Here is a 24,728-nt window from a genome sequence, read left to right on the forward strand (position 1 = left end):
GGCATTAAAAGGAAACTAACATGTTCCTTCTCCTGACTTAAAATGTCATTTCCAGGGCTTCCCTGGTGGCGCAGTGGTTGAGAGTCCGCCTGCCGATGCGGGGGACGCGGGTTCGTGCCCCGGTCCGGGAGGATCCCACGTGCCGCGGATCGGCTGGGCCCGTGAGCCATGGCCGCTGGGCCTGCGCGTCCGGAGCCTGAGCTCCACAAGGGGAGAGGCCACAGCAGTGAGAGGCCCGCGTACCACAAAAAAAAAAAAAAAAAAAAAAAAGTCATTTCCATTACTTTTGGGAAGACTATACAGTCTTACGTTGTTTTGATGCTAGTATCTACCTGTTTAAATTCTTTTGAGAATTAAGGAATAATTTAGATATGACTTGTACTTCCTTTTCTGCTATTTTTCACTAAAATATATCAATATTCAGACTTCTAAGTTTTGCTCCAGAAATAGACCAAAATACCTGAGACAGGGAGGTGAAATACACTCTTTCTGATAAATCAGCCAAGCAGCAAGCCAGACAGCCTTCAGCATAAATAGCTAATCTGGCTTTATTATATTGGATACATGCCACTTGTGTTTCAAAGCATTCAAATTTTGGCGAACTTTTTTTTTTTTTTAAGGTATTTGTCACCTAAATCTCAACTTGGGTCAACATCACAGGCTGAAGTTGTACAAGAAGACAGGAAAGACTCCATGTCTAAGGTATGTGGATGCTAAAGATGTTCTAGGCTTGGCAAGTTTATTAATGCTATAGGTTGTTAATACTTGCAGTTTCCTAACTTTTTTTAAGTCACTGTAGTAAATGGAACAACCTTTCTTAGTCACCTTAGGCTCACTTAGGCTAGGAGTCAGCAGACCTTTTCTCTAAAGATCCAGATGGTAAATATTTTAGGCTTTGTGGCCCAAATGTTCTCAGTCACAACTGTTCAGTGATGCTGTTGTCATTTGAAAGCATCCATAACAATATATAAACAAATGAGCTTGTCTTTGTTCCAGTAAAACTGTACAAAAACAAGCACCAGGCTGAATTTGGTCCATGGGCCATAGTTTGTACATCCCCGACCAAGATCATCAGACTCACAAAACTAAATAGGCTACCCCTGGTACCAGCTTCACTTAAAGGATTACACAATGGTAAACAAAGCATGTTAGGAGGGTAGCATCAGACATCAGGCATATCTGTTCCTCACTGCAGAGCTCCTAAGTGATGGCCTGGAAGTGAGACCATGCAGAGGAGTGTAGTAACCACCCAGACTTAGAAGTCCCATGCCCTAAAAGAGTAAATTATTTACTGTAACAACTCATGGGTGTGGCTTCCATGGGTCCTGGGAAGGAACACAGCCAGTCAAAGAGTTGTAAGTCACTTACAGAAGCCCTGAGCTTTGGCTTCCTGCAAGGTATTTATAGATCACTCTTAGTGCTCCTAGTACAGATGCAGTTCACCAGTAAGGGTCATTTTTACCATAAGCTATGTGGCCTAGTAACACAGGTGACATTTCACCTCTATCAGGCTTCCAGGAGAATAGAACTAGGAAAAGCCAACTGACACCAAGGTCAGTTTCCTACATGGAAGTTTTATTAACCCTTTACTCACAGGTTCCTAAACTTTTTTCAGTTTAGCTAGGTGGTTTTATAGCCCCTAACATTTAATGGACATTTAATGTATTTATTTCTTTAATCTTCATCACAGCCACCAACTCTGTAAGGCACCCTTCTTGTGCCCAATTATAGTTGAGAAAACTGAGGCATGCAGAGGCAAGAGAATTGCTCAGAGTCCCTTAAGTAGAGGTAATAGAAGGAGAATTCAAGTCCAGATGGTCTGGCTCATGCTGGAACTAAGGATTGATGGGAGAGGCATTGTAGGCTGGGATTTGTTTTCCTATCCTGGTGTTAATATTCACAGCAAAACTAGGTAAGCAATCTAGAATTTGTCCAATCCAAACTACACTGGTTCATAAAAAATGTTATGAGGAATGATAAATGCAAAGCAAAGTAGGTAAAAGAACAGATTTAAGATCGCAAACAAGGAGGAATCTTTGTTTTGAAGCAAGTTCTCATTGAAGCCTTTCTTCTTTTTTATTTATTTAATTTATTTATTTGGTTGGTTGGTTGGTTGCGCTAGGTCTTAGTTGCAGCATGCCTTAGTTGCGGCTCGCTGGCTCCTTAGTTGCAGCATGCATGTGGGATCTAGTTCCCTGACCAGGAATCGAACTCGGGCCTCCTGCATTGGGAGCGTGGAGTCTTAACCACTGCGCCACCAGGGAAGTCCTGAAACCTTTTTTTTTCTTAAGGCTTTCCCATGGTCAAAACTAATCCTAGGTCTTAACTTACCCAAGACCTGTAAGTGAGAAGAATTATACTGGCTAAAGCAAGGGTTCTTAACCTAAGGTCTATGGGTAGAATCCAGAGTACATATGAACCTAGATATAAGGAGAAGTTTATCTTTACTTCCACCTGACACAGAGTACACATGAACATGGATATAAGGAAAAATTTATCTTTACTTCCACCTGACCTCTCATTTTAGCATTTCCTTTAGTTATGAATGTAGGCAGTAAACCATAATACTGTTAACAGTACCTGTGACTTTGTCACCAATAGATAACACAGGTTTTTAATCACATTACATTTGTTGGAGGTCTCTTGAAATATCATTTATACTCATCCCTACTTCAGTGTTACAAATTATTAGACTTGCCACTAGATCTTATTATTTAATGTATTAATAGATATGCATTTATTACATCATAAATTGTAAGATTTTAATAATTGTGTTGCAATATAAATTGTTCCCTATGTATGTATGTATATATTTTTGGCTGTGTTGGGTCTTTGTTGCTGCGCGTGGGTTTTCTCTAGTTGCAACCAGTGAGGGCTCCTCTCTGTTGCGGTATGTGAGCTTCTCATTGCAGTGGCTTCTCTTGTTGCAGAGCACAGCTGTAGGTGCGTGGGCTTAGTTGTTTCGCGGCATGTGGGATCTTCCCAGATCAGGGCTCGAACCCATGTCCCCTGCATAGGAAGTCCCCCTATGTATTTATTTATTTTTATTTATTTATTGCGATATGCAGGCCTCTCACTGCTGTGGCCTCTGCCATTGAGGAGCACAGGCTCCGGACGCGCAGGCTCAGCGGCCATGGCTCACGGGCCCAGCCGCTCTGCAGCATGTGGGATCTTCCCAGACCGGTGCACGAACCCGCGTCCCCTGCATCGGCAGGCAGACTCTCAACCACTGCGCCACCAGGGAAGCCCCTGTATTTATTTTTATGTTCAAAATTATTCTCAAAGAGGTCTGTAAGCTTCACAAAAATGCCAAAAGGAGGAGGGTTTGTGACACAAAAAGGGATTAAAAATCCCTGGGCTAGAGGAAGTTTGTAAGATGAGAAGTCAAGTGATGGTGCCAGCTCCTTGGCATATATAGAACTAGTTTGTGGATTTTAAACTGTAGGTTTTCATGGGAGTGAAAATGAAGAAATACCTTAATCTAAATTGGCACACAGAATAAAAATACTATTAAGAATTAATATATCTTATTAGTAGTAATAATAATTACCTTATAGTGACAACTCAGCTGTGGTATCAGTGTAATTAGACTTATGTATTACGACTTGATGTTTTCCCCTGGTTCACTCAGTGTTTTTCTGTTTTCTACAGGAAACTGACAGCAGTGATGTGAAGAGCCCTACATGGCAAGACACAGAAATTGAGGAAGATATGCCAACACTTTCTCCTCAGATATGCCTTGAAGTTCAAGAACAAGATGCTCAATCTTCAGTGGAGTCACCTATGCCTCAGTTATGTGCCAGTGGTAGAGAATGGTGCCTTGAAGGAAAAGTCAAAACAGGACCAAGCAATCATGAAAAAGAGTTATGTGTCATAAATCATGAGGGACCTGAAGCCAGAGTTCCCTACTCTGGAGAAGCTGCAGTTAAGCCTTGTGGCAAAACAGAGAGTCGGTGCACTGTATCAGATATGACACAGATAATTAGAAATAACACAGTTGAGACAGAAAATGAAGAGTCTCACCTACTGATCAGTAAAGATATCTCCAAAAGAAAAAACCAGGAATCTTTGTCTGAAGCAGTCAGGGATCCATGCTTTTCTGCAAAAAGAAGAAAAATGTTCCCCAAAGCTTCCTCAGACCAAGAAGAAACAGAAATCAACTTTACCCAAAAACTGATAGATTTGGAATGTCTACTTTTTGAGAGACGTAAACAAGAAGAACAGGACAGGTTATTAGCATTACAACTTCAGAAAGAGGTGGATCAAGAACAAATGAGGCCAAACCGGCAAAAAGGATCCCCAGATGAATATCAGTTACGTGCTGCATCCTCACCTCCAGAGAAATTACTAAATGGACAAAGGAAGAATTCCAAAGATAGAAACTTCAAAAGACAAAGTGATCTAGAGCATCCAAAACCTAGGAGAGGCTCAAAAAATGAAAATTGGCAACCTTCTTTTAAGATCCAGTTGAAACATTCAGTTAATGGAAGAAAGATAACAAATTCTACTAGAGATAATTGTAATGTACCTAAAACTCCTCATTCCCTACAGCCTAGTAAGTCACAGAAAAGTATTTTTCAGATGTTTCAGAGATACACAAAGTAGTGCTTGGGTAAGGGGAATGTTGTATAATCTAGTGAAGCTCTCTATCATAGATTCTTTATAAACTTTTCATTAATTCTGCTCCGTGGGCATACTCACTGTCCTTAATTAAAGGACGACGTGATTACAAGGGAGGAATATACAAATGCATTTCTGCCAAACTCTGTTGTAAGCAAGAGTCCCACTCCTTTCCTTTTTTAATAACTGGTGTACTAAGTTTAAGTTGACAGTCGCAAGTTCGTGCACCGGTCTGGGAGGATCCCACATGCCGCCTAGCGGCTGGGCCCGTGAGCCATGGCCGCTGAGCCTGTGCGTCCGGAGCCTGTGCTCCGCAACGGGAGAGGCCACAACAGTGAGAGGCCCGCGTACCGCAAAAAAAAAAAAAAAAAAAAAGGGTTAGGATCAATGTGAAAGCAGAAAAATCAGAGTTTTCTGGAAAATTAGGACTTAGTTGACAGAAAGAAAACTAGACTCTTGATGCAAAAGTAGCTAAGCTTGGGATGAGGCTGAGTGGGGTAGATTGACAATTTGGAGGCCTTGAAACTGAGTGGATGATCAGACAACTGGGTCCAGGCTGGAGTAGCAGGTGTAGTTTGGCAAAGTATTCTTCCTCATGCTTTCTTTGCTAGATGGCACAGAAAACATTTGGGTTTTAACAGCTTTTCATACCATACTACCTAATTTGCTATTCCAAAAAAAGGGGGGGAATTTACTGTAGGAGAATTATGTCACAGTATCCTGTTGTAGAACCTGACTAACCATGTGTTTATTTCCTTATGTTAACCTTTGTATTGATACTGACTTTTATTTGTGTTTATGGACAAAAATAGAAAGTATGATATTTGGGTTTTGCCCTGTCTTACCCCCGAAAGTTAAATCAGAAGGCTGTGATTTCATTTTGTGAAATTCAACTTAGAGACTATTAATCTTTTGTTTCATTAATATGAACAACTTTGAGCAAACAACCATTTTAACAGCATTGCTGCTGATATCTAGTTAGCCATCCTTTTAAGGTAATAATGCAATAAAATGTCCTAGAGCTAATAATTCTGGCTTAAATTTGTCAATGTTTTTATACATAATTAAGATTTTTTTCCTCCAAATTTTGTAACTGAAATTCTGTAATCTTTGCATACTTGATGGCGTCTACTTCAATATTGATTGGGTAATTATGGGTAGAATTCTGATGCTAATTTAAAATTTAGTTTGCCCTTTCTCAAAAGTGATTGTCCCCTGAGTAATGATTGTGCTGAAATGAAGTATAGTTAGAAACTAAAAAAGTTTGTCTAAAATAGACTAAAATATATCTTTTCATCAAACCAATATTTTTAAGACCAATTTTGCTTTACATTTTAGTGACTCTTCAAATTAAAAGTTATATAATTAAATCTTCCTGGAATAGTCCATGACCAAAAAGGGGGGAAAATAGTGTAATGTATTTAGGATTTACATATATAACCACTTATTTGTCTGTGAAGAAGTCTTCCTGACTAAAGTTGGTTTTAAGATAAATTTTAATTTCTCAATTAGTCTTTCTGATACTACCATGTATGCATTTTTGTGAGAAACTAGTATATGTTTTGTGTCAGTCATTAGAATTTACTGATACTTTCCTACCATTTTTATGGAAGGGATATGAGAGTGTTTAATTTCTCAGGGAGTGCTAAAACTATGCAGAGGTTGAGAATCTGAAAATTAAAATAATTATTAAAAATTGAAATGGACTATGTGTTTTTCACAGTTAAAAATAAACAAATGAAAATTAAAAGTTCTGCATAACAAAAACTACCATAAAGGAAAATTGGAAGACATGGCAAACTTGAGAAGAAATAGATACAACTCATCACAAAGAGTTAATTTCCTTTATATAAAGTGTCTGCCAATACGTTTAGAAAAAGACTAACAACCCAAAAGGAAAATTAGAAAAGTTTATGTTCCCAAGAAACATAGTTCCCAGGAAAGGAAATATAAGTGGCTCTTAAATGTGTGAAAAGATGCATAATATACTAATACTCATACATTTTTCTACCCTTCAGATTAGTAAAGGTGTTTTGTTTTGGGGGTTTTTTTTTCCCTCAGTCTTGGCAAGCATGTGGGTAAATAGGCACTCTTATATGTTGCTTGGTATGAATAGAAACTTTTAAAGCCCTAGAGATGTAACCTTGGCAATCTACCTCTAGGAATTTCTTAAAGCTGTTTTCACATATATGTAGAATGGCATGCAGAAAACATTTTTGTTTGGCATTGTTTGTAATAACAAGCTTAGAAACAACCTTAATCATATCAAGAAACACTAAATAAATGATGGTAAAATAGAATACTATACAGCAATTAAGCAAAAAACCCACTTTACTAATACGAAAAGAACTATAAGATATAGAGTTAAACAAAAAATGTAGAGTAGTATACATAGTGTGCAACCATTTATCCAAAGAAGAGAAATATATATTTAAGAGAGATAAACAGTGTTGCCAGCAGGGAGAGAAACTGGGTGGCTGGGAGACAGGAGTGGTAGAATCACTTTTCTCTATATGTTCTTTTATACTTTAAAATTTTTCAATCATATTAAATATATCATCTCAAAATTTAAATGTTATTAAAATATTACAAGATTAAGGATACTTAGGCATCTCAACCTATACCACTCTAGACATTCCTTTTTTGCCTTTAAATTCTAAGAATTATAATTTAGGAAGGTTTTTCAGTGTAAAAAAAAAATAACATGAATTTTTGGAAATAGCGTTGTGAATGAATTTGAATATATTTAGCTTTAATTACTATTTTTAAATTACTTGAAAGCAAAGCTTATGCTTTTCAGGTAGCAATGCTGCAGACCTGCAGTCCTGCTGAGAACAATGAGAAAAGCCAGGTAAAAATGTAAAATTTTTACATTTAAAAATTAAAATGCTTTACTTAAAAGCATCGGAAAGCTACTGAAACAATGAGGACTAACTTAAGGGCTAAGAGGGGGGAGATTTGAGAGGTGAACTGATGTTTGCCACCACTTTTTCGCTTGTAGCATGTGCCTATTCTGACTGCAGGACGAGAATCAGGGCTGCTGCTGGTGAACAGAGAAACCGGCAGAGCTCTTGACCATCTCATGAAGCTGGAGTGACAGTATTGGAGACTTGAGGGTCATCAAACACAAGGTCGCTTTTTCTATCAAGATAACTGCAGTTTTGAAACTTCAGAGCAGAGGCCAAAAGGCTGAAAACCTCTGAAAAGCAGAGAGGAGTTGTCATCAGGCTCACATTGCTGATGAGACAAGAACAGAGTTCAGGACCTACCGGGGAAGGAAACCTGGTTGAACACACCAGGGCCTCAATTGAAAGCCCTAGCACAGAAGTCTGCAAACTGCATCCCAGGGGCCAAATCTGCATGTCACCAATATTTGTAGGGCCTGTGAGCTAAGAATAGTTTTAAATGGCTCTTCGATTCCTTAGTTCACATATAAGGAACAATGGGACTTGTAATTTGTGCATGAGTTTTGGACCACCAAAACAAGGGCATGTAGTGCAGGAGGGAAGAAAGAATAATTTCCTTCTTAACTTGGTCTCTATCTGTTAATCTCACTTTCTTAATCTGTAAATGGGAATCAATGTAACCAAGAGTTGCTATCAAGAGTTAAGGGTAGTGGGACTTCCTTGGTGGTCCAGTGGTTAAGAATCCGCCTTCCAATGCAGAGCACACAGGTTCGATCCCTGGTCGGGGAACTATCCCACATGCCGCGGGGCAAGTAAGCCCATGTGCCTCAATGAAAGATCCCGCATGCTGCAAGAAAGATCTTGTGTGCTGCAAATAAGACCCGACACAGCCTAATTAATTAATTAAAAAACAAAAGAGTTAAGGGAAGTAATAGAGCACCTGGCACAGGCCCTGGCTCAAAAAAGAACCTTAATAAGTGATAGTGCCTCTCTCCTGGCTATCCTCCAGCCCCACTACTCCATCAGTCCCACTTTTGGGAGAGTTTCACTTTATCCAGTGACTTTGTGTACTGTAAGTACCCACGTGTGGCATCCAGTAAATTGCAAGTTACCTTTTGTCTACTCATGAAGACTACTCCCTACCAGATGTATCTACAGCTCCATGTCACAAGAGACCCCTGCCCATAGGTTCCCCTGTGTCACAGTTCCCAGATTGCAAGAGACTTCAACCTCAGAAGAAACCATTTCTCAGAAATATTTTGTGGCTTCCTCAAATTCCTGTACAAGTTCTACACATTTGGTATGCATAAAGGTTTGTAAATCACTACAAACTTTGAAATGGGGAGTTGAGCCACTACTGTATGTTTACCCATATCTTAATTCCTGTGTAAAGATCTTAATAAACAATCATGACTTCAAACTTTGAGTCTGTTTTGTTCTCCCCAATATATATTGCCTTGTTTTGGCAGGACTTGGAGCAACATGGACCCTGAGTTCAACTGAGGGGACTGTTCTCTTACTTTACATTTCACTTTACGTTTCTCTTCAGCTTGGCTTTTATGGTCATAGGCTGCTACAGTTAGGCTCTATCCATGAAACTAGTTTTTGTTTGTTTTGTTTTTAATTTTATTTATTTTTGGCTGCATTGGGTCTTCGTTGCTGTGCGTGGACTTTTCTCTAGTTGCTGTTGTCTTTGTTGTGGTGCTCGGGCTTCTCATTGCAGTGGCTTCTCTTGTAGTGGAGCATGGGCTCTAGGTACGTGGGCTTCAGCAGTTGTGGCACACGGGCTTAGTTGCTCCACGGCATGTGGGATCTCCCCAGACCAGGGCTCGAACCCGTGTCCCCTGCATTGGCAGGCAGATTCTTAACCACTGCGCCACCAGGGAAGCCCCATGAAACTAGTTGAATCCAGAAGGTTTTCTCTCAATTGGGGATCATAAATTGAGTTTGCCCATCTTTTGTATCATTCCTCTTCATTTCTTATTTTTTTTTTTTTTTTTTTTTTTTTTGTGGTACGCGGGCCTCTCACTGTTGTGGCCTCTCCCGCTGCAGAGCACAGGCTCTGGACGCACAGGCTCAGCGGCCATGGCTCACGGGCCCAGCCGCTCCGCGGCACGTGGGATCTTCCCACACCGGGGCACAAACCCGTATCCCCTGCATCGGCAGGCAGACTCCCAACCACTGCGCCACCAGGGAAGCCCCTCTTCATTTCTTAAGACCCATAAAAAGTTTGGGTGTCTCTGTTTTTTACTGTGGGATTAGAATCCCACTCCCTGGTCAGTTTATGCTAGACAAATGTAGATTATACTGGATCTATTGCTTGGGGTCCACTTAAGGAAACAACCAAAATAGGTATTTCAACAGAGGAAATGCAATATAGGAAATTGGTTAGACAGGTGTTGAAACAAAAGGGAACACAGATAACCCAAAGATGATAACTGCAGGAAGTGGCTACCACCCTCAAAGCTGGGAAACACACAGGAAGGGTTTTGGTTACGGGAATGTAGGTGCTCAGGATGTGCGGGAGAGCGGGCCCTGCAGACTTGGGTGTTCAGACCTTTGAGAAAGAAACACCTCCCAGCTAATGCTGGTACTCTGAAAGAGCCCGGTGAGTCGGGTTCTAGAAGAGTTGAAAGCATTTGGAATCGGGTCACCTGCCACTGCTGGGGCAACACTGATAGGAACAGCAAGAAAAATGTCCCTTTTTCCCTTCCCTTCTAGTACCTCTTATAGGTAATAGAACTTAATAGGAAGCTTGCTGGCAAAGGAGTCTGGGAGAGTCTGGAAAAGTGTTTTTTATATCCCGGCGGAGTTTAGAATGGCAGGCTTGAGAAGACAGGCAGGAGCTAAGAGATAAGAGGGGGAAGAAAGCAGAGAAGTTTTCCATAAATGGATTCTAGTACAAAGCTTGAAATCTCTAAGGCAAAAACTTGGAAAGTTCCTATCCTGTTAAGATGGAGTAATATGTGTGGGAAATTATGCTTAAGCACAAATGCCCAGAAGTAAAACCTCATAAAGGATCTATGGGAGAAAACTGGAGAACCTTCCCAAGTACCTGTAGAAAGCCCTGCCAATTGTTCAGTTCCTATATACCCAAGTGTCCCCATCTCGACCAAAACTGATGATTAGGGAGTAAGGTTTGTGTGTACCACCCTATACACAAGCTATCACCTAAAGGCACCATTGTCCCGAGTGCCTACAAAGCTTTCTAATGCCTCACCTACCAGGATGCCAAGAACCCCTCTCTGAAATTTCTTCTACAGAAAATTAAGGTCATCAGACATCATCGCTAAATTCCCAGAGCTCCTAGGAGGGTATGCCCTAGAAATAATAGAACACCAGGATAAGATTTAAAGGAGGGCATTTTAGTAATTGGAATGATCATAATGAAGTAACTCTCCAGAGTAATCCTAGATTGCAAAAAATTAGATGATAGGAATTATAATCTTAGCAAGATCAGTTTGGTTTCAATGTGACAATCTTTCTACTCCCAAAGAGCTTGAAGTGCTATAGTTTATACAAATGTATTCTAAGTTCATTGACTTGAAAAGTGTTCAAAATGGTTGTTCTTTTGGGAAAGCACCTTGTAAACAAAAAAGTGTACTTGATTCCTTCTATTGGAAAATGCTTAGAAAATATATTTAAAGCTTTTATTTGTATAAAGCTAAAAATTACGTGAATTAACTGGTTTATTTTTAGAAGAAAAAGGTTTTTTTGGTGCTGATTAGCATGTCACAAACCAAAAAGTAGATAAGAGGTCTAATTACCTAAGACTTAGGACCTTGGTTGGGGAGAAGTGGTAATTTTAATGTTGCATAATAGCAAAAACTACCAAAAAGATGGGAGCTGAACCAACCATGCCTCTTTTCTTTGGTTTAAAAAAATAATTTATGCATCATGTATTTTACTGAAACCTTTATTCCAAATTTAGTGGCTTCTGGGGGAGGGATAAATTGGGTTGGGGTTAACACATACACACTACTATGTATAAAATAGATCATCAACAAGGACCTACTGCATAGCACAGGGAACTATGCTCAATATTCTGTAATAACCTATATGGGAAAAGAATCTGAAAAAGAAAAAATATATATATATATATATATATATATGAATTACTATGCTGTACACCTGAAACTAACACCACATTATAAATCAACTATACTTAATAAAATATTTTAAAATATATTTTGAAAAAACTAAACAAATTTAGTGGCTTCTGCATTAAATTATCTTTAAATGTCAAAACTTTATTTTGACACTTTAATTTTATGGAATGTGGTTTGTGTTTTTCTCCAGGGTCTTGAGACCAGTAGCTACAGAAAACATTTATTTTAAATGAGGTTGAGGGTTTTTGTTTTTTTTTCTCAGTGTTCTAAGACCATTTGTATTTATGTTCTGTTTGCATTCTTTGCTTATTCTTCTATTAGGTTGTCAGATATTCTTCTCAATTTCTAGGGCCTCTTAATGTATTAGGAAGATTGACCCTTTTTAGTAATGAGTTACAAAAAATTTTCCCCATGGGAATGAGTCCCCACACACCTGGGAAAAGATTGATTGTTTGATAGCCATGGTAACAAGTAACCAGAGAACAGGTTGTAAACCTGTCTAATCAATCAATGACAACTTGGTTCATTGAACACACCTCTGAAAACCAACCAATCAGTGACAGCCTCATGCTTTGAAAGCCAGCTAATCATCAGTTGTCTCAGGCCAGTAAACACACTTCCTGCACAGCCAACACCTTTACACTTCCCTAGGAGATCTGAGGTTTTCTTTGTGCAGTGCTGGTCACCTGACCACCAGCATACCCATGCTAACCACTGGACTGCCAGGGAATTCCCTAGTCTTATATTTTGACAGCAGTTTGCCATTTATCATTTGACTTAAATTATTAGGTGCACTTTTTTTCCCCCATGCTGAAGTTTTTGACCTTCAGATAGTTTAATTTTTCAATCATTTGAAAAAATGAATTGATTTTTTTGGTTGAAAGAATTTTCTTCACAGCTATAAAGATGTTACCCTTTCCCCTCAATACATGTATATTTTATATGGTTTTATTTTTTACATTTCAATATTTGACTCATTTGATGTTCAACCTGGTGTAGGGAATAAGGTACGGTCCAACTTTATTATTTTTTTCTTTAATTTTTTTTTTTTTTTTTTTTTGTGGTATGTGGGCCTCTCACTGTTGTGGCCTCTCCCGTTGCGGAGCAAAGGCTCCGGACGCACAGGCTCAGTGGCCATGGCTCACGGGCCCAGCCGCTCGGCGGCACGTGGGATCTTCCCGGACCGGGGCACAAACCCGTGTCCCCTGCATCGGCAGGCGGATTCTCAACCACTGTGCCACCAGGGAAGCCCTATTTTTTTCATTGTTTATTCAATTTCCCCAACACCATTTTTTTAAAGTCCATTATTGCCACTAATCCGAGAGCCTACTTATATGCTAAGTTTCCATACATGTTAGAGTCTATATCTGGTTTTCCTGTTTTGTTCCATTGGCATGCTACCCACCCATGCATTAATAGCATATTGTTTTAGTTACTGAAGTTTTATGATACAGCAAGTCACCTCTCATTACTTCTCCCACAATATTTCAGCTATTCTTGTTATTTTTCCATATCAACTCTAGAATCTCATTCTGTTGCTGTCAGTCTCTTACCCCCAGCCACTTCCTTTCCTTCATCACCAGTGGCTACTACCAAGGAATACTGCCTCTGTTTTCTAAAAGGATTCCCTCTCTTAAATCTGCCACCACTAGGCCTATGTACTTTTTTGACTTTTCCTTTCCACCTCCCACTGCCACCCTCTCCAATGCTCTGCCTGACTCTGTTCTCAGATCTGCTCATAGGACTTCCACTCAGAATGGGGCCCTCACCTTCTGCAGATGAATGCTTGCTGATGTTCTGAGATCTGCTACCTTTAGGACCCCTTGGCACCTCCCATTCTTCCCCACTGCACCTTTTTAGCCCCCCAGGTTGGTTATTCTTGTAAAAAGTGTTTGAGGCCATGCTGGGGAGCCTCATGCGGCAGGGAACTGTAAATGGGCTCTAGGAGCTAGAGGGTGGCGTCCACCCAACAACCAGCAAAAAACTGAAGTTCTCTGTACTACAGCTGCAAGGAACTGAATGCTGCCAACAACCATGCAAGCAGGGGAGTGGGTCTTTCCCCCAGTGGAGCCTCCAAATGAGAACTAGCCCTGGCCAACACGTTGACTGTAGCCTGGTGAGACCCTAGCAGAAAACATAGCTAAACTGTGCCCAGACCCCTGGCTGAGATAATATAGGTGTGTCATATCAAGACATTAGGGTTATATTGTTGTGCATCAAGTTAACTAATATAGGTCCTATGGCATGGACTGAGAAACCACCGAGCTTGAAATGGCCTTTCCTCCCCATTCACCGCCCCCAAAACACCTTCTCATAAGAAGTCTTGCTACTTTGTCCTTAAACTAAACCTAACTCACTAAGCAGTATAACACGTATCTTCTGATTGCCCCTCCTTTTCACCCTTGTCCTGAGAATGCCCTGGGAGGGCTGTAACCTGTAAGGACTAAATCGGGGGCCTCCCTGACCCTCTGATGTCTAGTTGAATTATGCCAAGAGGGGCCCTGGCAGGAAATCAGAGAGAGAGGGGAGTACGATTGGGGCATTTATCTCCCTGACTTCTCTGCAGGATCACTGAAGTCTGGCTGGCTATGGCCCTCAACTGGAAGTCAGCGCTCCTGTGAAGGTGCGCCCTCCACACAGTCTCCCTCACCACATAGCCTCTCTTTCCAGGTTCTGGCAGCTGCTTCCTCCTCTCTGCCCCTCTGGTGCGGTGGGAACAGCTCTCTGGCATTGCTACAAAGAACCATCTTGTGCTTTCCCTATACCACGCCTACGCATTTGTAAGTAATCCCTCTTCTCAAATTATCCAGTTTAACTGGGCCATCTATTTCTCACCAGGCCCCTGACTGGCACTGTTAGCTACACTAAGAAGCATACCAGATATTAAAAGTCATGAAAATGTTCAAATATCTTGAAAACTCATTAAACAGTACTATTAAAATGGATGTACTTTTATTACATGTAAATTATACCTCAATAAAGTTGATTTTTAAAAAATTAGCCCATGAAATGGACCCATGCCCGTGGGTTCCCATGGCTCACTTGATGATCCTTTGCATATTTCCCATGACACAAGAGACCCCTGCCTACATGCTCCCCTGTGACTCAAGAGATCCCTGAACCACAGAGAAAAATAGTTAACAGAGGAAAAAAAAAAACTTCATGGCTTGCTCAAATTGCTATGCTAGTTCTATATATTTGTTCTGAATAAAGATGTATATACAAATATATATATATATTTTTTAATTGAAGTATAGTTGATTTACAATGTTGTGTTTCAGGTGTATAGCAAAGTGATTTATTTATGCATATATATGCATATATATTCTTTTTTAGATTTAAATATACCTTAGGTAAAGTTTTTTTTAAAATTTTTATCCGAATATAGTTGATTTACAATGTTGTGTTAGTTTCAGGTGTACAGCAAAGTGAATCAGTTATACATATACATATATCCACTCTTTTTTAGATTCTTTTCCCATATAGGCCACTACAGAGTATTGAGTAGAGTTCCCTGTGCTATACAGTAGGTCTTTATTAGTTAACTACTTTATATATAGTAGTGTGTAAAAGATATATTTTTTAAAGTTTGTAATCTTAAGGTACTGAGAGAACTGAACCTCAGCTGCACGTGTGCATCTCTATTTCTTCTTCCTGTCTGCAGATTTTAGGAAATGACAGCATTACTTTGTTTTTAAAATAAATTTATTTACTTATTTATTTATTTATTTTGGCGGGCTTCTCATTGCGGTGGCTTCTCTTGTTGCGGAGCACAGGCTCTAGAGCACAGGCTCAGTAGTTGTGGCACACGGGCTCAGTAGTTGTGGCTTGCGGGCTCTAGAGCACAGGCTCAGTAGTTGTGGCGCACGGGCTTAGTTGTTCTACAGCATGTGGGATCTTCCCTGACCAGGGCTCAAACCCGTGTCCCCTGCACTGGCAGGCAGATTCTTAACCAGTGCACCACCAGGGAAGTCCCAACAGCCTTATTTAAGTTTGGAGACTGTCATCTATTTCCTCTACTCTCTCCCTGCCATCCCTCATTTTAGTTATTTTCAGCCAGTAGTTAGGAGGAAAAGACGCCTATTCCCATGTACTATTATGTAACTACCTATTGTATTCAAAATATTATTTATTAATTTCAATGACAGGTTTCCAGGCATTTCCAGGCATTTTCTTTGAAGAAAAGTTAAAATTCAAAACATTTCTGGAAATGCTGTTGAAAAATGACCTTGCCTGCGATGCTACCAGTATCTGCTCTCCCTCTCAAGTTACTTTCTCCAGAATTTCTGCTTTTCAAAACACCTCTCAGGTTTGTGCATCTCCAGGTTCTTGTAAATGTCTAGCAGGGCTTATTGTGGTAATGGGGCTCTAGGTGAGGGGGCTGCAGCAGCAGTATCATGGAAGAAAGAGACTGTGTGGTCTTTTGTGTGTATCCTTTTATAGCTTGGACATCAGTCAAGGACTGCACTATTAATATCACATGCTTTTTGGTATAAATATGTTAATTAAATTCAGAAACAATTAAATTTCTCCACCCTCACTCTAAAGAAAAGAAATCAACTTATCATTACATATTTTTAAAGTCCTAATTGCAGGCATAAATGTCAGGGTTTGTCATTAAGGTAGTCTTATGAGTCACACTCAGGATTATAATTTATTCTGATATTAGCCTTGCTACAATGTGTGCCAAGAGCCTCAACCTATTCAATTTCATTCATCACCTCTAAATTAAGTCTTGTTTGGGGACAAGTATAGAGTCCCAACTAATCAAAATTGATATATGACTGCATAAAGGTAAGAGATGATCACATTCCCAAGAGCTAACATTTACTGAAAACTAACTACGGGCTAGGCACTGCACTGTGTGCTTGATATCTTATTTAATCCTTTCAACATTTTTATGAGGTAGACACTATTGCTGTGCCTATTTTACAGATGAAGGAAATGGAACCTCAAAGAGATTATTTGCCCATGGTCAGATGTCAAGAATGAGGCCAAGTCAGGATTTGAATACAGGACTATTTGACTCTAGACACTGAACTCAGACTCACTCTTCTGTTCAAAAAGGAAATAAGCTAGGACCTGATTTATAAGAAAAAAAGGAAGGTCCTGTGTGCAGTTTTAGGCACCCAGTAAAGGGTTGGCATGCCCCATTTTACAGAGGAAGAATGTGAGATCCGGGCAGGTGTCATTTCCCAAGGGCATTCTGATAGTAAGTGGAAAAGGCCAGGATTTCTATCCAGATTGGTGTCTAAGGCCCATGTTCTTTCAAGCAAAATGTGCTGCCTTGTTAAATATAAATTAGATAAAATAAATATAAGGATTATATAACACCTGAAATTTGTAAATTTTACTTATTTCTGGTGATTAGAGCTGAGAGTATGGTAAGATTTCCCTTTTCCTACAGAGGGAAAGAGAGGTGAGCCTGGGCAAGTCTCAGGACACAGTGAATGGCTGGTAGAGAAGAATAAGCTGCAGAAGAGGAGGGAAGGACCAAAGAGATAGGATGAAAATCAGCAGGTGTGGTCCCAGGAAGCCAAGAGTGAGACTGTTGTAAGAATGAGGAGTAAGGAAATGCCAAATTCCATTGAAAAGTCAGTTGAGATAAAGACTGATAAATGTCTATAGGAATTAGCTTTGAGGTCTTAGGTGATCCCAGTAAAAGTGGATTGGGTGCATTGTGAGCAGAAATCATATTGGAGCAGGTTCTGAGGTGAGGGGAGAACATGGAGAATTTTCTAGAATCAGATAGATGTGGATTCGAATATTGCTTCTAGCTGGGCAGTCTTCTTAACCTCTCTGTTTCCTCAACTGTAAAACAGAAACAAAAAGATCTTCCTCACAGAGTTGTTGAGGATATGAAATGATATGACAAATATGTGTCAGGATAGGTTTTTGGAATAGTAACCAATGTTTTACCTTGTCCTTGCATTATTTGGTCCTTTCCACATTTAGTCAACTGGTCTATTAGACATTTATTCCTTCAGGAAAGATTTACCTAGGAAGAAGCAGAGGAAAAAGAAGTTCTATGCTTTTGAGTCTCAAAATCTACTACCCAGAGAGAACTCAACACAAGAAGTATATATTTGTAAGAATACCTGATGCTGAGTGAAGGGAATCAGAATTTGCCAACCCAAGATATGCTACTTGGTATAAAGATTATTTTAAGCTGAAGACATTTGAGATTCAACAGACACAGAAAAACAGTCTTCTCAAAGCCTCTTTATGTGACTCAAAGGAACAATGTCTTGGAAATAAGGCTGCCATAAATTACTCTTCAGGGCAGATCTACTCCCAGAAGGGAGAATACGAATAAAACCTGCCCCAGATTCCTTCTCCAGGGAAATTTTATGGCCCTGAAGTAGACAGGAAGACCACTCATACCTCTATAGACAAAGATTATTATGACTTTTTATATCCTGTTTATTCTCCTAAAACCCCCAATTTAAAAAAATCTTTCCAAAAAGTCATTTATCTTCCTGTAAGTGCCTTTCTCCCTCCCTCTCTTTTACCTACTAAGATGGTATATAAGCCCCAAATTCTAAGTACTCCTCTGAGTTACTCATCACTGAGTTTTCCTGCATTTATGTGCATTGCATGTGAAAATAAACTTTTTTTCTTCTGTTGAACTGTCCTTTGTCAGTTTAATTCTCATGACCCCAATAACTGAACTTAAGAGTAGAGGAAAAAGTTTTTTCCTCCCCTGCATGAGTAAGACAGGATTCCCTGACCTCAGCCCAAATAAAGACTCTCTGGGCTGGTAGAGGGGAGAAGGAGAAGCATTACAAGTTCAGGTGCAGTATGTGTCCCTAGAGAAGGAGACCCTTTGCCCAGATCTATGCATGTCTCAGAAACATATCCAAAACAACATGGAAGTAGAGCAGACAACCTTAGAGCTTGCTTTGCCCCATTGTGGAATAGGAGCAGTAAGGCATTTCCTGTATGCTCAAGAGTGACACAGACATGTAGCCCTGAGGGCCTCTGGACCCGAAGGAATCCTGCAGATGGGAGCAAGGGAGAACCCTACAATGCCTGGGGGCCACTGAGCACCAGATGGGCTGTGCCAATATCTCAAAGATGGTGGTATGAATAGATGACAACCAAGGACCACATATATCCCCTAGGGGAACTAATCAAGACACTCTAGAACTTAGGCACAACTTGGGTAAAACATGAGGAAACCAATTTAGCTGAAACTTGCCATCCCAGATGACAAGGGCTCAGTAGAAATTAAATTAAATTATAGAAGAGTAAAGATATTGTACAACTGCTTCTCACTCAAGATTAGTATCCGCTTAAAGAAAAAGATTAGTATCAGCCATTTGTGGAGCTCATCTAGGATGTCTTAGAATTCTGGGGTAACCTGTATCTGCTTAAAGACTTAGTACTAACCCTAGACTAGGATTAGAGCTGAGCCATCCTGAGACAAAGACCATGATCTGGTTGGAAACTTGGTGTGTAGAACTGATGTGACCCCTCAGAAGTCTCTGCTGATTTCAGAAATACCAGTGGACAGTGATGAGACCAAGCATGAAAGAGGCCTACAGAATGATTAAATTCCTTGACAGATACAGGGTGATTGATAAAAGAGGGCTCCTTGTTAGAGTTTGCATTTATGATTAAATTTCCTAAATCAGAGAGGAGTGAGGTCATTGTTATGGATTGAATTACATGCCCCTAAAAAATACATATATGTTGAAGTCCTAACCCCCAGTACCTCAGAATGTGACCTTATTTGGAAATAGGGTCATTGCAGATATAATTAGTTAAGATGAGGTCATACTGGATTATTTCAAGCTCCTAATCCAATATCACTGGTTTCTTTACAAGAAAACAGCCATTTGAAAATGCAGAGACACACAGAAGGACGCTGTGTGATGGCAGAGGCAGACATTGGAGTTATAAAGCTCTAAACCAAGTGCCAAGGATTGCTGGTGAAACCAGAGGCTAAGAGATAAGCAAGGAATAAATTCTGCCTTAGAGTCTTCAAGAGAGCATGATCCTGCTGACATCTTGGACTTCTAGCCTCCAAAACTGTGAGAGAATAAATTTCTGTTGTTTTAAGCCTCCCACTTTGTGGTAATTTGCTGCAGCCCTAGGAAACTATTACAGTTATTATAATGCCCTTGTCCCAGGGTGAATATCTAAAAGACTGAGCCTCTTTTTAGGAAAGGAATAGTAATTTCAATGGAACTAACCCCAGTTGCCAAAGTAGAGAGGCACTCAAAACCCTTCCAGAACTGGTGTACCTCTTAATCTGCTGTAAAATTGGTGGCCTGGATAGGTGGTGAGAAACTGAGTTTTGGAGGATGAAGCTAGTCTCTACAGTAGCCCCTGGCACCCAGGGGAGGAATTATTTAGGACCTTAAAATTGCTACTACGAATTTAGGGAAGTGCAAACATTTCTCTCCCTGCCCCCCACCACTACTACTTTGTGGTAAAAATGGACAATTCCTAAATTCACAAAGAGCGTTATCAGGCCTGACTTCACTGAACCAGTACCAGCCTGCTTACCCCTGGACATCTTGTTATGTAAGAGAAACAACTTGCTATTACTTAAGCCACTTGTAGTCAAGCTTTGTTATTGATAGCTTTTCCTAACTAATGCCAATGACAAAGTAGGAAACAGGATAAACAAAACCACAAACAACCTTAGGGTATGGGCAATACGTTTGGGAGATTAAATGATGGCTACCCAACCTCTAGACCACATAAATATTCCCTGGTCTGGAAATAATAAAAGTTAAACTGAGTTATGGAAAAAATAAAATTGCATTTCTTGTTACATGAGTTTGTACACTAAGATTTATACTTACCAACTGGTAGGGAATTCCCTGCTGGTGCAGTGGTTAAAAATCCGCCTGCCAATGCAGGGGACGACGTGGGTTCGAGCCCTGGTCCAGGAAGATCCCACATGCCGTGGAGCAACTAAGCCTGTGAGCCACAGCTACTGAACCTGTGAGCCACAACTACTGAGCCCGTGTGCCACAACTACTGAAGCCTGCGCGCCTAGAGCCCATGCTCCACAACAAGAGAAGCCACCACAATGAGAAGCCCACGCATGGCAACAAAGCATAGCCCCGGCTCACTGCAACTAGAGAAAGCCCACGCGCAGCAGTGAAGACCCAACGCAGCCAAATAAAAAGATTTATACTTACCATGTGGTAACTGTCATTTGACTGAAAATGTTATGCCTATCTTACCCTTTGTAGTCTTACTACCACTCTAAACAGTACTCATGGTCATTCTCAGAAAATTCACTTCTATTCTACACTTCTTGATAGAAATCACCATTCTTTCTCCTCCCAAACTTGAAGACTTGAGGTTGTCCTTCACTTTTCCCTCTTTTTCATCTCCTTCCCTCTTTTGACATCTGATCTATTATTTCTTGCTTTTCTTTCATCTCTCTCTCCTTCTCTCCCACCCTCTCCCCACCCTCTTTGTTCACTTGCCTCCCTCTCTTTCCCCCTTTCCTTCTTGAAGCCTTCCATTATTGGGACTGTTGACATTTTTAGTACATTAACTCCTCCCCACAATGGAGCTGCAGCTCCATCAAACCTGGTCTGTGGAGGGAGGTGTTTGGACAGACTGTCCCAGAGAAAATGACTAAAAATGCTGGATACTATTTTAAAACAAACAAAACTTCTTAAAACCATCAAAGAGATGACAAGATAGTAAGGAATTACTGGGCCAAAGCCAAAGAGAATGTGGAATCTCAGAAAGGAAAAGGGAGCACTGAAGTCTCCTCTCTTTGAGGGCATATGCCAGATCTGGCAAACATGAGCTGCAATTTTCACAGCCACTTGGGGTCTAGAGTAAAGAAGTCAAAGGTCAGGGTCATGCAACGTGGGAAGTGGTATTAGTTTGCTCGGCCTTCCATAACAAAATGCCACAGACTGGGTAGCTTAAACAACAGAAATTTATTTTCCCCCACAGTTCTGGAGGCTAGAAGTCTAAGATCAAGGTGCCCATAGGTTTGGTTTAATTCTGAGGCTTCTCTCCTTGGCTTATAGTTGGCCACCTTTTCTCTGTGTCTTCACATGGTCTTTCCTCTGTGTACGTGCATCCCTGGTGTCTTTTTTTTTTTTTTCGGTACGCGGGCCTCTCACTGCTGTGGCCTCTCCCGTTGCGGAGCACAGGCTCCAGACGCGCAGGCTCAGCGGCCATGGCTCACGGGCCCAGCCGCCCTGCAGCATGTGGGATCTTCCCGGACCGGGGCACGAACTCGTGTCCCCTGCATCGGCAGGCGGACTCTCAACCACTGCGCCACCAGGGAAGCCCTGGTGTCTTCTTTTGTGTCCACATTTCCTCTTAATAAAGACACCAGGCAGATTGTATTACAGCCACTCTAAGGACTTAGTTTTACATCTCTTTAAAGTCCCTATCTCCAAATGCAGTCACATTTTAGAAGCACCTTAGGGTGCTTGGTGTTAGACTTCCAACACACAAATCTGAAGGTGACCCAATTTAGCCCAGGAGTACAATATAAAACACTCCCATAACACTAGGACCCCTCTGATGAGGGAGAACCAGAAGTAAATAACCCTTCCACCCCCTGTCACCATGGGGCTGCATGGAAGTTTGCCTGAGTGATGGGTAATGGGGGGGTGGGAACTGTCTCTGAGAAGCCATAGCCCCAGGCCTGCTCTCACATGTTGATTAGCAGCCCCAATTCATATCATCTGCATGGTTCAGAAAGCCTCATGAGCTTAGTTTAAATTGTTCCTGGGGCTTCCTTGGTGGCGCAGTGGTTGAGAATCCGCCTGCCAATGCAGGGGACACAGGTTCGAGCCCTGGTCCGGGAAGATCCCATATGCCATGGAGCAGCTCAGCCCGTGCGCCACAACTAATGAGCCTGTGCTCTAGAGCCTGCAAGCCACAACTGTTAAGCCCATGTGCCACAACTACTGAAGCCCGTGCACCTAGAGCCCATGCTCCGCAACAAGAGAAGCCACTGCAGTGAGAAGCCTGCGTGCTGCAATGAATGCAATGAAGAGTAGCCCCCGTTCACCGCAACTAGAGAAAGCCCACACGCAGCAAAGAAGACCCAATGCAGCCAAAAATAAATAAATAAAATAAATAAATTTATTTTTTTTAAAAAATGAGTTATAAATTGTTCCTGGCATGGTAGTGTTGATGTAAAGCAAATAGACTGCCAGGTATTTCTCCAGCAAAGATGGGTTTATTCAGGATCACCAGAGAACTGCAATTGGGGGCTTACGAACATGGTGAGCCATGTTCCCACACAGCAAGGGAAGGAAAAGCTTTTATAGAGAGGGAAAGGAAGTTGGGAGGGCTAGAGTAAACAAGGAGTCCATGGCTTTTCATTGGCTGAGTCATCGCTAGGAAATAAATCTTTCCTCTTCCTGTTGGGCTCTGCTATGGACACAGTGAGAGAGAGCTCCCCCTTCTGGTCTCAAGATTCTTATTTAATTGAGGTTTCTATTTATTAATTTTTTACAGTAGTGCCTCTAAATGGTTGGCAGGAACAAAGGTAAATCTTCTTTAGAGAAATGTGATTTCATCTTAAACTTCAAAGAATTCCCATAAGTCATTTTGCAAAAAATAAGCACCTCACAGTAAAAAAAAAAAAAAAATCTAAGCATACACAGAGAAATCCAGTCACGGTGGATGAGAAACAGGATAAATAACAGACAGAATGAACAGACGTGCAGTCTTCAGATATTGGAATTATGAGACAAGGATTAAAAAATAACTATGATTATCAGGTTTAGAGAAATAAAATACTAGCTTAAAGCACCTGCAAGGAACAAGAAATGCTTTTTTAAAAAAATACCTAACTGGGAATTCCCTGGTGGTCCACTGGTTGGAACTCGGCGCTTTCATCATCAGGGCCCTGAGTTCCATCCCTGTTTGGAGAGTTGGGAATCCCACAAGCTGCACAGCGTGGCCAAGAGAAAAAAAAAAAAAAAAACCTACCCAGATTTGAAATATAAATAGAGCTTATAGAAATAAAAAATACAATAATTAGATTTTTTCAGGTATTTCATATGTTTTAAACATACAGAAAATTTGAAAGAACACCTGTATACTACTACCTAGATTCAACAATTGTTAACATTTTATCATAGCTCTGTTATAGTTTTTAAATTTGCTGAACCGTTTAAAAGTAAATTGCAGACATCATATTTTACCCCTAAATATGTTAGAATGCATCTCTGAGAAATAAAAACACTTTTTCATAACTACAATTTTATCTCATCTAAGAAAATTAATAATTGCCTAATGTGATCTCATATTGAGTCCATATTAAAATTTTCAGTTTGCAAAAGAAAGTTTTCTTTTTTAAAAAAATCTCTACTTTTATTTCCCAAAGATGCCTTAAACTTATTTTATTTTATTTTACTTTTTGGCTGAGCTGCGTGGCATGTGGGATCTTCCCCGACCAGGGATGGAACCCAAGCCCCCTACAGTGGAAGTGCAGAGATTTAACCATTGGACCACCAGGGAAGTCCAAAAGAAAGGTTTTTATAACTGTTTTCTTTTTGTTTTTTGTTTTTTTATAACTAGGATCCAATGAAGGCATTGATCTTGATGGTTTCCTTTTCACTCCCTTTTCATCTAGAACAATCCCTTTGCCTTCTCTCTCTTCCACTACCTGCCTGCCCGCCCCCCCATGACATGATATTTTGAAGAAACCAGTATGGTTGTCTTGTGAATGCCCATATTCCGGATTTGCCTAAGTGCTTCCTTATAGAGTCCTTTAACTTATTTCTTGATCTTCCTTCTAGTCTGGAAATTAGGCCTGGAAGTTTGCTTAACAATTTTGCCAAGAATGTGTCATAGGTGATGCTGTGTATTTCCTAACATATCACATTAGGAATATAAAATATCAGGCTGCCCCATTCTTAGTAATATTAATTAACTTTGATCTCTCGGTTGAGGTGATGATTGCCAGACATCTTCCCCAAAATGAAATTTAAAAATCCCTGGACTGTTTATCAGCTTCTTATAAAGTCAAACATTTACTATACAATCCAGCAATTCTACCCCCAGGTATCTTCCCAAGAGAAGTGAAAACTTAAGTTCACACAAAAACTTGTACCTGAGTTGATAGCAGTTTTATTCATAA

The 24,728-nt window shown here is 40.5% G+C and overlaps 1 protein-coding gene across 5 annotated transcripts in view; it reads left to right on the forward strand.

The window, feature by feature from the left end:
• RNF168 (ring finger protein 168) overlaps positions 1 to 8,946 on the forward strand; it is a 54,395-nt gene extending 45,449 nt beyond the window's left edge. For 2 of the 5 annotated variants that reach the window (XM_067034313.1, XM_067034315.1), the window contains exons 6-8: positions 621 to 702; positions 3,652 to 4,555; positions 7,622 to 8,946. In XM_067034313.1, coding sequence (XP_066890414.1) covers positions 621 to 702; positions 3,652 to 4,555; positions 7,622 to 7,695 — 1,060 coding nt within the window. In that variant the 3' untranslated portion in view covers positions 7,696 to 8,946. Of the gene's footprint in view, positions 1 to 620; positions 703 to 3,651 lie in introns of all 5 variants that reach the window. The other 3 variants (XM_059065225.2, XM_067034316.1, XM_067034314.1) reach the window with 2 other exon arrangements.
• Positions 8,947 to 24,728: the final 15,782 nt, after the last annotated feature.

This window comes from Kogia breviceps, chromosome 5, assembly GCF_026419965.1.
Source record: "Kogia breviceps isolate mKogBre1 chromosome 5, mKogBre1 haplotype 1, whole genome shotgun sequence".
NCBI lineage: Eukaryota > Metazoa > Chordata > Mammalia > Artiodactyla > Physeteridae > Kogia > Kogia breviceps.